Source organism: Calliphora vicina, chromosome 2 (assembly GCF_958450345.1).
Source record: "Calliphora vicina chromosome 2, idCalVici1.1, whole genome shotgun sequence".
NCBI lineage: Eukaryota > Metazoa > Arthropoda > Insecta > Diptera > Calliphoridae > Calliphora > Calliphora vicina.
The window spans coordinates 129,025,078-129,041,260 of NC_088781.1; the positions used below are offsets into that span (position 1 = coordinate 129,025,078).

General features: G+C 31.5%; 1 protein-coding gene across 1 annotated transcript in view; it reads right to left on the minus strand.

The window, feature by feature from the left end:
• Ance-3 overlaps nucleotides 1–15,880 on the minus strand; it is a 250,436-nt gene extending 234,556 nt beyond the window's left edge. Inside the window, exons 1-8 of the mRNA XM_065501022.1 lie at nucleotides 15,723–15,880; nucleotides 10,590–10,961; nucleotides 9,930–10,502; nucleotides 7,059–7,217; nucleotides 6,756–6,996; nucleotides 6,115–6,699; nucleotides 5,811–6,054; nucleotides 5,567–5,665 (exon numbers count right to left, since the gene is read on the minus strand). Of these exons, the coding sequence (XP_065357094.1) occupies nucleotides 5,567–5,665; nucleotides 5,811–6,054; nucleotides 6,115–6,699; nucleotides 6,756–6,996; nucleotides 7,059–7,217; nucleotides 9,930–10,502; nucleotides 10,590–10,844 (2,156 nt within the window). The 5' untranslated portion in view covers nucleotides 10,845–10,961; nucleotides 15,723–15,880. The remainder of the gene's footprint in view (nucleotides 1–5,566; nucleotides 5,666–5,810; nucleotides 6,055–6,114; nucleotides 6,700–6,755; nucleotides 6,997–7,058; nucleotides 7,218–9,929; nucleotides 10,503–10,589; nucleotides 10,962–15,722) is intronic.
• Nucleotides 15,881–16,183: the final 303 nt, after the last annotated feature.

The following is a 16,183-nucleotide window of genomic DNA, read 5'->3' on the forward strand; positions in this document are numbered from 1 at the left end:
GGTGGAAAATAATTTGTGTTTAAATTTTATTGAAATTTTGCAACATTATACAAATAAAATTACAGTGAAAGAAAAATGAAACATGCAAACAAAATATCGCTAAAAAATACCCAAGGATCATATTGAATTAAGAGCATATTTTATATTTTCAACAACACGTTACATTGTATCATCATAGTAGACTACTTTGAGAGTAAACACGTTTTTAAAGCACAAGAATTCCTTACAATTTTGTACAAGTACTTTTCCCATATACTGTCTGCATGCACTTAGTGGCACATAAATCACACACAAGATATCAAATATCGGTTACTGGTTTAAATGCTGTGTTTAAAATTGTATTAAATATTTAAAATGTTATCACATTTTAAGCCTTAAGTCATACAATACAAAATGTTTTAAACAGTTTATACGAATTTCAAACACATTTCACCAAAAAAAATTTAATAAAGGAACTTTCGAACCACAAACCAAGACTAGAAAAAGACTAAAACAAGACTAGACCAAGAATAGACCAAGACTAACCAAGACTAGACCAAGACTAGACCAAGACTAGACCAAGACTAAACCAAGACTAGAACAAGAGTAGAACAAGAGTAGAACAAGACTAGAACAAGACTAGAACAAGACTAGAACAAAACTAGAACAAGACTAGAACAAGACTAGAACAAGACTAGAACAAGACTAGAACAAGACTAGAACAAGACTAGAACAAGACTAGAACAAGACTAGAACAAGACTAGAACAAGACTAGAACAAGACTAGAACAAGACTAGACAAAGACTAAACCAAGACTAGAACAAGAGTAGACCAAGACTAGAACAAGACTAGAACAAGACTAGAACAAGACTAGACCAAGACTAGAACAAGACTAGACCAAGACTAGACCAAGACTAGACCAAGACTAGACCAAGACTAGACCAAGACTAGACCAAGACTAGACCAAGACTAGACCAAGACTAGACCAACACTAGACCAAGACTAGACCAAGACTAGACCAAGACTTGACCAAGACTAGACCAAGACTAGACCAAGACTAGACCAAGACTAGACCAAGACTAGACCAACACTAGACCAAGACTAGACCAAGACTAGACCAAGACTAGACCAAGACTAGACCAAGACTAGACCAAGACTAGACCAAGACTAGACCAAGACTAGACCAAGACTAGACCAAGACTAGACCAAGACTAGACCAAGACTAGACCAAGACTAGACCAAGACTAGACCAAGACTAGACCAAGACTAGACCAAGACTAGACCAAGACTAGTCCAAGACTAGACCAAGACTAGAACAAGACTAGAACAAGACTAGAACAAGACTAGAACAAGACTAGAACAAGACTAGAACAAGACTAGAACAAGACTAGAATAGGACTAGAACAAGACAAGAACAAGACTAGAACAAGACTAGAACAAGACTAGAACAAGACTAGAACAAGACTAGAATAAGGCTAGAATAAACTACAATAAACTATAATAATACTAGAACAGGATTAGAACAAGACTAGACCAAGATTAGAACAAAGCTAAAACAAGTCTAGAACAAGACTAGAACAAGACTAGAACAAGACTAGAACAAGACTAGAACAAGACTAGAACAAGACTAGAACAAGACTAGAACAAGACTAGAACAAGACTAGAACAACACTAAAACAATACTAGAACAAGACTAGAACAGGACTAGAACAAGACCAGAACAAGACTAGAACAAGACTAGACCAAGAATAGACCAAGACTAGAACAAGACTAGAACAGGACTAGAACAAGACCAGAACAAGACTAGACCAAGACTAGACAAAGACTAGACCAAGACTAGACCAAGACTAGACCAAGACTAGACCAAGACTAGACCAAGACTAGACCAAGACTAGAACAAGACTAGACCAAGACTAGACCAAGACTAGACCAAGACTAGAACAAGACTAGAACAAGACTAGAACAAGACTAGAACAAGACTAGAACAGGACTAGAACAAGACCAGAACAAGACTAGAACAGGACTAGAACAAGACCAGAACAAGACTAGACCAAGACTAGAACAAGACTAGAACAAGACTAGAACAGGACTAGAACAAGACCAGAACAAGACTAGACCAAGACTAGACAAAGACTAGACCAAGACTAGACCAAGACTAGACCAAGACTAGACCAAGACTAGACCAAGACTAGACCAAGACTAGAACAAGACTAGACCAAGACTAGACCAAGACTAGACCAAGACTAGAACAAGACTAGAACAAGACTAGAACAGGACTAGAACAAGACCAGAACAAGACTAGACCAAGCCTAGACCAAGACTAGACCAAGCCTAGACCAAGACTAGACCAAGATTAGAACAAGACTAGACCAAGACTAGACCAAGACTAGAACAGGACTAGAACAAGACCAGAACAAGACTAGAACAAGACTAGAACAGGACTAGAGCAAGACCAGAACAAGACTAGAACAAGACTAGAACAGGACTAGAACAAGACTAGAACAAGACTAGAACAAGACAAGAACAAGACTAGAACAAGACTAGAACCGGACTAGAACAAGACTAGAACAAGTAGAACAAGACTAGAACAAGACTAGAATAAGGCTAGAATAAACTACAATAAACTATAATAATACTAGAACAATATTAGAACAAGACTAGAACAGGACTAGATCAAGACTATAACAAGACTAGAACAAGGCTAGAACAAGACTAGAACAAGACTATAACAAGACTAGAACGAGACTAGAACAAGACTAGAATAAGGCTAGAATAAACTACAATAAACTAGAACAATATTAGATCCATACTAGAACAGGACTAGAACAAAACAAAAAAGAGAGCTATATTCGGCTGTACCGAATCTTATATAAACTTCAACAAATTATACTTTAAAACACAAAATTTAAAAAAAATAAAAAAATTCAAATGTTTTTTTTCGAAATTTTTTTTTTAATTTTATTATTGAAAATAAAATTATGAGAAAAAAATTTTTTTTTGGTAAAAACATTCGGGTTAAAAAATATTTTTCCCGGTTTTGACCCATTCTATTTCAAAATTACTATAACCTTATATACATCGTTGCAATGGACTTTGAAATATCTATCCATATTGTCTATATTAATGACTTAGTAATCTAGATATAGGGCAAAAATCGAGGTTGTCCCGGTTTTTTCTTTATATCTCAGCCATTTGTGGGCCGATTTCCTCATTTTAAATAGCATGGGAGCCGGAAGAATTCTCGATATATTGATGTACGAATCATGTATGTTAGTTCTTTCGGAAATTTGATTTCAACATACAGACAGATATGAACTAGACTATAAACAATACTATGACTTATAATATGACTAAACACATGGCAAATATTTGACGATAAATACGTAACCACTAAATAAAATATATTTGAATCCTTTTATTTATATCAAAAACGTATCTTACTTAGGATGATTCAAAATAAATTTTTAGTTTTATTTTATTTGATGCTAAAAGAAGTAGTTACGCTTTTTTGAGTACCGTACCTACCTTAAGACTATGATCAAAACTGTGACCAATGCTATAAACAAGAGTGTAACCAAGACTATAAAATAGACTATGACTATGAACTAGACTATGGACAGGAATATGACAAGGACTATGAACTAGGCTATAGACAGAACTGAGATCATGACTATCAATATGATCAAGAATCTGACCAAAGCTTTGAACAAAGCTACAAAATGACTGTGAACAAGATTATTACAAAGACTATGACCAAAATTATGAATAATACTATGGCGAATAATATGACCAAGATGACCAAAGCTATGAAAAAGACTGTGATCAAGACTATGACCAAGAATAGGACGATGACAATAAAGAACACTATGACCAAGACTATGATCATGAATCTGACCAAAGTTATGATCAAGACTATAACCAAGACTATAATCTAGGCTATGAACAATACCAAGTCTATGAAAACACTATGACCAAAGCTAAGAAATATGACCAAGACTATTATGAAGGCGATTACCAAGACAAAGAAAAATCAAATGTCGTTCGTTGGTAATTGCATTAGTAGAGAATGGCCGGATCGATTTAGACAAATTTTTTTTTTTTTAAATGTTGGTCATAGCCAACTTAGGTTTTTATGGAATGAAAAATTGACCACCCCCACTTTTACGCCCATTTTTTCGATTTATTTCAAATCAGAAGACGGCTACACCGATTTGGCTAATTTTTTGTTTAAATGATCATAGTAATCCAATTTAAGTTTTTAGTGAAAGAAAATTTGACCACGCCAATTTTTTTCGATATATCTCAAATAGCAGGACGCCTGGATCGATTTTTTTATATAAAAACTCAAAAGATCTAAATTCGCTAATAAGCAGCTCGATCTGTGATCAATCATATTTCTGAACAAAAAATGAACAAAATATATAAAAACCCACAATAACTAAATACGCTAATAACTTGGCCAATAAGCGTTTAATCAAGAAAAGGAGCTCGATCTGTGATCACTCATATTTCTGAACAAAAATCAATTTTTTATATAAAAACTCAAACTATCTAAATTCGCTAATAATTGGCCAATAAGCGTTTAATCAAGAAAAGGAGCCCGATCTGTGATCACTCATATAAAAAACCGATTTTTTATATAAAAACTCAAAATATCTAAAATCGCTAATAACAAGAAAGGCAAATCGATCTGTGATCACTCAAATTTCTGACCAAAAATCGATTTTTCCTAAAAAAAACTCAAAATATCTAAAATCGCTAATAACTTTGCCAATAAGCGTTTAATCAAGAAAAGGAGCTCGATCTGTGATCACTCATGTTTCTAGCCCAAAATCGATTTTTTATATAAAAACTCAAAATATCTAAAATCGCTAATAACTTAGCCAATAAGCGTTTAATAAAGAAAAGGAGCTCGATCGGTGATCACTCATATTTCCAACCAAAATTCGATTACTTATATAAAAACTCAAAATATATACATTGATTTACGTGTATTATGTTGTTGTAAGTTTTTGACAACAATATATATTTTATTCTATGTTCTATGTCATTCAATAATAGGTTTTTTTTTTTGTCTTTTTAACTATTTTCAACCTTTTCAAACCGCTTCTCACAAATTCACAAATCGAACACAAGCACTTTTTTAACTAGGACAGGACAACACCTGTCGGGTCAGCTAGTTTAAAATAAAATCTGAATTAAATATTAACATGATGCAAACACTATCTCCTACTTAAACGTCCTACCAAATCAGCAGTTTCGGAATTGTATTAAACATTAGCTTAACCATTGCCAGCCAGTCTTTTGTGTAAATATAAACAATAGATAAGACTGGAAAAACTAAATAAACTAAATACTTTCCACATAATTTTCCTGGAATTTTTAACAGTAACACATAAATTTCCTATAAAGTGGGAAAAAAATCACATACTTGCAACTGATGGCAAACAAAGTATGGCTTTCTACAGGAAATGAATTGATATATAAGTACAACTTAATTTAATTGTATTAATAATTTACTTTTTAGTGATAAATTTTAAAATAATAAAACTTGACTTAAATAAAAGTGTCGTAAAATAGTACTCACTTTATGTATGGTACATTGGCTGGGACATGATATTTTGCACCAGGATCGAAATCTTTTTCGGAGCGCAAAACAGGAGGTTTAATGCCGCTGTACTTTTCTCTGCAAAAATATAAATAAATTAAGTTAGGCTTTAGAATCTTTTCTTTATAAAGGAATTTTAGATGACAAATTGCAGACAAAAGATGCAGTAAAACCTTTTAGTAAACCCATCATTTAAAGAGTTTAAACTTCTTGTTCTTATTACCTTAAATTCCAATAATGACAATTCATACGATGCTTATTCGCCGCTCCACTAAAGACATCATAACGCCAATTATCCAAAGACAAAGCAAAGGGCAAAAAGGCCACTTTATCTATGGCCATGGTAAATAAATAATTGATATCATAACTGCTCTCATCTACAGAACGTTGCAGTAAACCCAAAGTTTGGAAATGTTTGGAAGTGCCCACAGATAAACCTATAGCATCTCCTACGGCTTGATGGAAAGCTAAAAACAGAAGAGTAATCAATAAAATACTTCCTTTTCCTTTGAGAATTAAAAACTCACCAGGATTTGCTCCATTTCTAAACACCTTAGGCAAATGTCTATACTGCAAAAAGTACTGAATGTGGGCCATTTCATGATGCACACTTATCAAACTCTTTTGATTTATATCCGTACACAATTTGACACGGAAATCATGTCTATTACAGAAGTCCCAGGCAGAGGGTTCACACAGCACCCTGCGGTTTAAAGGTTGTTCTATAATGGAATTTTGATAGAATTCCGGACCCACAGCAGACATGTTAATGGAAGTAAAGAATTCTTCAGCCAATTGAAACATTAATAAAGGCGTATAACCTTGCTCCAACATGCGTGGCGTAACATCTATCAATTTCTTGCCCGGATAAGGTATAACAATATCTAAAACATTGGACCATGATTGGGCATACATATTACCCAAAATGTGTGAGGGTATGGGAGCAATACGATTAATTCTTTCGGGACCATAATATTCACGTAAACGCCGGCGCACATAGGCATGTAAACCCTCATACAAGGGTCGTATTTGCTCCCAAACAATATCGACATCTTGGCGAAAATTGCCAGACTCATAAGCCAAATACCAATATTCACCGCCATTAGTAACATCTGCAAATTATTGTAATTAGTAAGAAGTCTTTGTTTTTTCTATACATTACACTTACTATTAGAAAACGCCACTTCATTCATAACATCCACCAACTGCTCATAACCATCTCTCATTTCTCTGCCCGCCTTGCGATGATATTCCACCCAAGTATGCTGTAATTCATCCCAATCTCTTGACCTGGACATGATTTCTTTAAGATCGGGTATATAGCGTAAGTTGCAAAGGAAGGGCTGCTGGTAGGCACAGATGCTGGCGCCATTGTAAATGTTTAACATTTCATTGATTAAACGATTGTACTGGAACATAAAGTATTTAATATGAGATATAATTCTTTGACACAACTAGTGTTCCAACTTACTCTATCTAAAGACTCAAGAGGTAAAGCATTTGGTCCCACTTCTGATTGCAGCATAAGTTGTCGATATAATCTACGATCGAATATTAGTTCTTTGTTAACAAGTCGTGATTGTTGTGATACGAGGCGTTGAAACTCTACATAACGTTGCTGGGCATTAAGCTGTAAATAATGAAAATTAAAGGGATTTTTAGTATAATCGGTGGAATAAAACTTTTGGTTTAGTCTTGTTCTTGTCTTATTCTAGACTTGTTCAAGTCTTATTCTAGTCTTATTCAAGTCTTATTCAAGTTTTATTCAAGTCTTGTGTAGTCTTGTTCTAGTCTTATTATAGTCTTGTTCTAGTCTTGGTTAGTCTTGTTCCAGTCTTGGTCTAGTCTTGTTCTAGTCTTATTCTAGCCTTGTTCTAGTCTTGTTCTAGTCTTGGTTAGTCTTGTTCCAGTCTTGGTCTAGTCTTGTTCTAGTCTTATTCTAGCCTTGTTCTAGTCTTGTTCAAGTCTTATTCTAGTCTTGTTCAAGTCTTATTCAAGTTTTATTCAAGTCTTGTGTAGTCTTGTTCTAGTCTTATTATAGTCTTGTTCTAGTCTTGGTTAGTCTTGTTCCAGTCTTGGTCTAGTCTTGTTCTAGTCTTATTCTAGCCTTGTTCTAGTCTTGTTCTAGTCTTGTTCTAGCCTTGTTCCAGTCTTGGTCTAGCCTTGTTCTAGCCTTGTTCTAGTCTTGTTCTAGTCTTGTTCTAGTCTTGTTCTAGTCTTGTTCTAGTCTTGTTCAATTCTTATTTAAGTCTTATTCTAGTCTTGTTCTAGTCTTGTTCTAGTCTTGTTCTAGTCTTGTTCTAGTCTTATTATAGTCTTGTTCTAGTCTTGGTCTAGTCTCGGCTAGTCTTGGTCTAGTCTTGTTCCAGTCTTGGTCTAGTCTTGTTCCAGTCTTGGTCTAGTCTTGTTCTAGTCTTATTCTAGCCTTGTTCTAGTCTTGTTCTAGTCTTGTTCTAGTCTTGTTCTAGTCTTGTTCTAGTCTTGTTTTAGTCTTGTTCTAGTCTTGTTCTAGTCTTGTCCTAGTCTTGTTCCAGTCTTGTTCTAGTCTTGTTCTAGTCTTGTTCTAGTCTTGTTCTAGTCTTGTTCTAGTCTTGTTCTAGTCTTGTTCAAGTCTTGTTCTAGTCTTGTTCTAGTCTTGTTCTAGTCTTGTTTTAGTCTTGTTCTAGTCTTGTTCTAGTCTTGTCCTAGTCTTGTTCCAGTCTTGTTCTAGTCTTGTTCTAGTCTTGTTCTAGTCTTGTTCTAGTCTTGTTCTAGTCTTGTTCAAGTCCTATTTAAGTCTTATTCTAGTCTTGTTCAAGTCCTATTCAAGTCTTATTCTAGTCTTGTTCAATTCTTATTTAAGTCTTATTCTAGTCTTGTTCAAGTTTTATTCAAGTCTTATTCTAGTCTTTGTCTAGTCTTTGTCTAGTCTTTGTCTAGTCTTTGTCTAGTCTTTGTCTAGTCTTTGTCTAGTCTTTGTCTAGTCTTTGTCTAGTCTTTGTCTAGTCTTTGTCTAGTCTTTGTCTAGTCTTTGTCTAGTCTTTGTCTAGTCTTTGTCTAGTCTTTGTCTAGTCTTTGTCTAGTCTTTGTCTAGTCTTTGTCTAGTCTTTGTCTAGTCTTTGTCTAGTCTTTGTCTAGTCTTTGTCTAGTCTTTGTCTAGTCTTTGTCTAGTCTTTGTCTAGTCTTTGTCTAGTCTTTGTCTAGTCTTTGTCTAGTCTTTGTCTAGTCTTTGTCTAGTCTTTGTCTAGTCTTTGTCTAGTCTTTGTCTAGTCTTTGTCTAGTCTTTGTCTAGTCTTTGTCTAGTCTTTGTCTAGTCTTTGTCTAGTCTTTGTCTAGTCTTTGTCTAGTCTTTGTCTAGTCTTTGTCTAGTCTTTGTCTAGCCTTTGTCTAGCCTTTGTCTAGTCTTGTTCTAGTCTTGCTTTAGTCTTGCTTTAGTCTTGGTCTAGTATTGTTCTAGTCTTATTCTAGACTTGTTCTAGTCCTGTTCTAGTCTTGTTCTAGTCTTGTTCTAGTCTTGTTCTAGTCTTGTTCTAGTCTTGTTCTAGTCTTATTCTAGACTTGTTCCAGTCTTGGTCTAGTCTTCGTCTAGTCTAGGTCTAGTTTTTGTCTAGTCTTGATCTAGTATTGGTCTGGTCTAGTACTAGTATTGATCTAGGCTTGGTGTAGTCTGTTCATAGTCACAGTCTAGTCATATATATAACAAAAACTTTTAGAATTATGTTTTTATTTGAATATAAATTTTACTATTTTTGTTTAATAATTTTCTTTGATATCTAAGTTTGTATTTAACACTTTTATATTCCCCCCTCCTGACAAGGTCAATGTATTCACATGTCTTTACAAATAGAGGCTAGAATGTTTCGTGTATATTGTAGTTTTGACATTGCTGAGATCATAAAATATCTAAGAATACTCAAATTACAACGTCCATTACAATTTGACATCAACCCCCTAAATTAAATTAAATCTAACCTTCAGACTTGGGAACCTGAGAGAAAAAGTAACAAATCAAAGACAACATACGAATACATGTGACTTTTCAAAATAATTATGGGAATAATTCGAAACAAAACAAATTTAAATTGATCTCTAGACATGCAAGCAGAAAGACCGACAGTCAAACAAAAAAAATACTAAATGAATCATTTATTTTAAAATTATTAAAAAAAAAACTTTTACTTGTCTTTCACTACAATCTAAAAACAATAAATTGTAAATAAAATTATTTATGATTAATAGGAAATTGAAATTCAAAACTTTTATAGACTTAAACCCCACCCTCTGTAATTGTCTAAGCACGAGTAAGGCATCATTAATGAGCATCATCTAATTATTAACTTATGTATCTTGCAAAATGACTCACCGCTTCTGTTTGTGTAAATTCATTAACATTCGTCTCAAAATTCCACTGAGCTGCTACATTGGCCGTACACTCCTGTGCACCCTTTTGATCGGTTTCCACCAATAAATTACGCAATTTCTCTAATTCTATTTGATAGCGACGATCCTGCTGGAAACGCTGACGATCGTTATAACGTTGATTCAGATTGAAACGATCTTGATTGCCTTCGAAGGGATTTTGAAAACGATTACGATCGTCGGGAAAGAAATTATTTTGATTATTGTTGGGATTATTTGTTGGTGGTGTGGGAGTGCCATCATTTAGTACGTTATTGGGATAACTATACAGATTACTATTGATCGTGGGGGGTTGGGATAAAGGGCGCTGCTGCTGCGGTAATTGGGGTTGCTGCTGTTGATTGTAATTATTGCCATAACGATCACTGTAGGTGTTTTGATTTAGTTGTTGTTGATTGTGATTATTGTAGAGATTCTTATCACTGAAGGGGGAATCTAGGCCAAAGCTGTTATTGTATTGTTGATAAGGTAGGGAGCGTAGACCATAACGCATGCGTTCATCATAAGTTTGACCATTCTGAAAATGAGAATAAAGGAAATTTTAATATGTGTAATTTGTGCATTCATCACAGATTTTTAATCATAAAATATTATCTGTACTCACCCTAAAATCATCTGATCCATCGTCGGTATTTTGGTCCTCCGAATATGGCGGTCCAAATCGTTGAGATCTATCAGTATCAGCCAATGCTTGTGGCTGTGTTGTTACTGTATAAGCATTATAATAGATCTGTTGTTGAGGGGAGGGATTTGTCAGTGGTGGCAAATCTAATTGAGCTTTGGCTTGAGCTTTTGCCTTGGCCGGATTATAGAGGCACCACAATATGCACAGCAATGTTTTTAAATGTTTATGATACATTTTGTTATTTTATATTTATATTATTATACTTTTTTTAATATTAATTGACTTGTTTGGTTTCAAAGACTTTTTCTTTTAATTGATTAGATTTTCAACGAATATTTTAAAGCGATTTATCTAAATTTTGAAAAAAGTTTAAAATATGGTCAAAATAAATACAATAAAACTTCAGTGATTATTCAATTAAATGAAACAAGACGTAATATTAATATGATTTCTGGTGGATATTTCCCTTTTATAAAAGAAATTTTACACGTCTTTGACTAATGTCAAGTCGGCATAAATTTCCAACTTCATCAAACGTACAAAGTCCGATACAAAAATAAAGATTGAAAGGGTATTAGTTACATTTTGACGAGAAAAAAAAAAGAAAAACATGATTTTGAAAACGACTCTTCCAAATGTTATGAATTTGTACCTTTTTTATTTTTAATTTGTTTATGTTTTTCTGTTAACGCGGTTATTCGATAGCAGACATTTTTAATATGAAAACTTATTAATTCATTAATATAACTTAAACTTTTATTTGAGATTAAATAGAAAATAAATCTACGAATAATCGGTTAAGCGATTATTGGGTTACGATAATTTTAATCTAATTTTAATTGTAAAATCAGACCCAAATATTTCATTATTTTTGCGGTATTTTCATTTCCCTGTCTAAAACCGGAACCGAATAATCGGATAAACGATTAATTGATTAAACGGTTTTTCGACTATTCATTTAATTATTTCTTTAATTTGTTGATTTAATTGCAATTGAGTTCGAATAAACGGTTAATAATGTTTTTATTTTAACCGGTTATACGTTTATTCGGTGGCAGAAAATTTTAATATGAACATTTATTAATTAAACAAAGATTATATTTGAAGTTCAAATAAACAAATAAAAATACGAATAATCGGTTAATCGATTAATCGGTTATTCGTTCTGGTGTTTTTATTCTAATTTAAAAATTAGACTCAAATCTTTAGTATTTTTGCGATCTTTTAATTTTCTTGTAAAAAAAAACCGATTATTCGTTTAACCCATTAAGCGATTAACCGGTTTTTCGATTATTCTTTTTCGATTATTCTTTTAATTTTTTTGGTTTAATCTTTATTTCTAGCTTGTGCTAATTGCAATTGAGTACTTTAACTCTATCGAATAAACGCTTGATAATGTTTTTCTTTTAATCGTTTACACGATTATTCGGTAGCAGAAAATTTTAATAATAACATTTATTAATTAAACAAAGATTATATTTGAAGTTTATGTTTTTATTTAAAATTAGACTCAAATCGTTTTTACTTTTGCGCTATTTTCATTTTCCAGTCCAAAACAAGAACCGAATAATCGATTAAACGGTTTTTCGATTATTCGTTTAATTTTTTTTTAATTTGTTTTTCTAGCTTGTTCTACTTGCAATTGAGTTCCTTAACACTATACGAATAATCGGTCAATCGATAATTCGGTTATTCATTTTCATGTTTTTATTCTAATTTTACATTTAGACCAGCGAAATGCAAACTCACACCACTACAGTTTTTAGATATTGTAGTTGTATGAGTTGAGAATTATTCTCTGGCAAAAACAAAAACAACTAGCTGAAATAATGAAATAAACAAGCATAAAAGCGTAACACAACCTGCTTCTATCAATGCTCATGCGAGACTGACTGTTTTTATACAATGTGTGTGCTTGCGTACATGTGAAAATAAAAACAAGAGAGCTCATTTGAGAGCTCATTGCATTTCGCTGATTTAGACTCAAATCTTTTGTATTTATGGTATATTTTCATTTCCCAGTCAAAATCAAGAACCGATTATTCGTTTAACTTATTAATAGTTTATTCGTGTTCATGTTTGTAATCTAATTTCAAAATTAGAATCAAAATTTTTTTAGTTTTTGCGCTTTTTTCATTTCCCAGTCAAAAACAGGAACCGAATATTCGTTTAACGCATTAATCGATTAATCGGTTTTTCGATTATTCATTTAATTATTTTTTTAATTTGTTGATTTAATCTTCATTTCTAATTGAAAGTTTCAAAATATCTAAATTCGCTAATAACTTGGCCAATAAGCGTTTAATTAAGAAAAGGGGCTCGATCTGTGATCACTCATATTTCAGACTAAAAATCGATTTTTTATATAAAAACTCAAAATATCTAAATTCGCTAATAACTTGGCCAATTAGCGTTTAATTAAGAAAAGCAGCTCGATCTGTGATCACTCATATTTCAGACCAAAAATCAAACTTGGCCAATAAGCATTTAATCAAGAAAAGGAGCTCGATCTGTGATCACTCATATTTCTGAACAAAAATCGATTTTTTATATAAAAACTCAAACTATCTAAATTCGCTAATAACTTGGCCAATAAGCGTTTAATCAAGAAGAGGAGCTCGATCTGTGATCACTCATATTTCTGAACAAAAATAGATTTTTTACATAAAAACTCAAAATATCTAAATTTGCTGATAACTTGGCCAATAAGCGTTTAATCAAGAAAAGGAGCTCGATCTGTGATCACTCATATTTCAGAAAAAAAATCAATTTTTTTATATAAAAACTCAAAATATCTAAATTCGCTAATAACTTGGCCAAAAAGCGTTTAATCATGAAAAAGAGCTCGATCTGTGATCACTCATATTTCAGAAAAAAAATCGATTTTTTTATATAAAAACTCAAAATATATAAATTTGCTAGTAACTTGGCCAATAAGCGTTTAATCAAGAAAAGGAGCTCGATCTGTGATCACTCATATTTCTTGCCAAAAAAAGATTTTTTTTATATAAAAACTCAAACTATCTAAATTCGCTAATAACTTGGCCAATAAGCGTTTAATCAAGAAAAGCAGCTCGACCTGTGATCACATATATTTCTGACAAAAAAGCGATTTTTATTTAAAGACTCAAACTATCTAAATTCGCTAATAACTTGGCCAATAAGCGTTTAATCAAGAAAAGTAGCTCGATCTGTGATCACTCATATTTCAGAACAAAAATCGATTTTTATATAAAAACTCAAAATATCTAAATTCGCTAACAGCTTTGCCAATAAGGGTATACTCAAGAAAAAGAGCTCGATCTGTGATCACTTATATTTCAGACAAAAAATTTAATTTTTTATATAAAAACTCTATCAAGAAAAAAAAACTTAATCAAGAAAAGCAACTCGATCTGTGATCACTCATATTTCAGACCAAAAATCGATTTTTTATATAAAAACTCAAAATATCTAAATTCGCTAATAACTTGGCCAATAAGCGTTTAATTAAGAAAAGCAGCTCGATCTGTGACTCACTTATATTTCAGACAAAAAATCGATTTTTTTATATAAAAACTTAAAATATCTAAATTTGCTAGTAACTTGGCCAATAAGCGTTTAATGAAGAAAAGGAGCTCGATCTGTGATCTCTCATATTTCAGACAAAAAATCGATTTTTTATATGAAAACCCAAAATATCTAAATTTGGTAATATCATGGCCAATAAGCGTTTAATCAATAAAAGGAGCTCGATATGTGTCTCTCATATTTCAGACAAAAAATCGATTTTTTATATAAAAACCTAAAATATCTAAATTCGCTAATAACTTGGCCAATAACCGTTTAATCAAGAAAAAGGGCTCGATCTGTGATCACTCATATTTCTGACAAGATATCAATTTTTTATGTAAAAATCTCACAATATCTAAATTCTATAATAACATGGCCAATAAGCGTTTATTCAAGACTCAAACCCAATAACGGATTAATCGGTTATTCCTTTTCATGTTTTTAATCTAATTTTAAAATTAGACTCAAATATTTTTAATTTTTGCGATATTTTCATTTCCTAGTCATAAAAAAGAACCGATTAACCGAATATTCGTTTAACAAATGAGTCCATTAATCGGTTTTTCGATTAATCGTTAAATTTTTGTTTAAATTTTTAGATTTAAATTCGATTTCTAGTTTGATTTAATGGATAAAATAGCTCTTTGTCATTAACCAATGAGTTTTTCGATTTTTCGTTTCTAAATCGAAACATGGTTTCACAGCAAAAGTCACAATTTCAAGTGGAGTTAGGGTAAGTATTCATCAAAATGTGTTATTGGAACCTATGAATGGTTTTGTGCTATGACAAATTTCAATTTTGTTTATTTTTAATGAAATCATTAAATTTTTATTTGTTTATGTGCATTCGCCAGTTTATTAAACAATTTTTTTATTTGTTTATATAATTTTCGTAAACCTTCAATTCTATGAAATTAAAATCTTTTTCTTAGTTTTTTTTTCTAATAAAAAATTATATGTCTTTAATTATTTTTCTTTTTTTTTCTATTCGTCTGAAAACCATAAAATTTTCTCAACAATGATGCATTTATAACCTTCACAGTTTAACAAACACACACTAATTTCATAGATATTTTCACAAGTTTTTTTTCAATTTTTATTTTTTATAGAAAAATATTTGGTTAAACAAAGGATTTTGTTGTTAGATCATTCTTTGGTATTTCGAGTTAAACAAAAACTTTCGATGACACAGTTTTTTTTAAGAAAGTACATTCTTTTAAATGATTTTTTAAGTATTTATTTAATGATTTATTTGTTTAAATAATAAATTTTATTTTAAGATTTCAGTAGAACTTTCAAAATTTTGAAAAAAATAGAAAGTTTTAAAGAAATTTTAGGACAATTGAATATTTTTAAAAAGGAATTTGAAAAAAATATTGAAATATTTCATAGTTATAGGAACTAGTTTAAAACCTTTTGATTTTTTAAAATTTTTTATTTTTAATATTTTAATTAATCAATTGATTTGCAATACATTTTTCCTTTAGTTTTTATTAAAACGCTTGTTTTGTTAAATATTATTAACTTGTTTCCAAGTTCAAGTTTAAATTTTTTTCATACTTTTTTTTCAATACTCAGTAGCACAATGTTCTCACGATATTTTTCCTTAATCTTTATTAATAAATTTATGAAAAAAATCTATTCTAAAGCATTTAATGTTATTTATTTTTATTTTCGAACTCAAAAAAAAAAACTTCAAAACCGTAACGTATTGTAACGCGTCGAAAACACTACTAACTACTTACGATATTTTCAAAACATTTCTATAAGAATAATTTCTGTATTTCATTGTTCAGAAACTTAACAAACAACAACAACAACTATGAGTACATTAACAAAATCAAAATAATCACACAAAAACAAAAAAAAACAAAAACAGATTCAAATTTGTAACGTCTATTTAGAAGTACATAAAAAATAGTAAAATTGAAAACACAATAAGTACTAAATAGTTTTACTTACTTTGTGTGACTTTACTTTTAAGTCACACACATGAAAATTACAAATATTTCTCTAGAGTT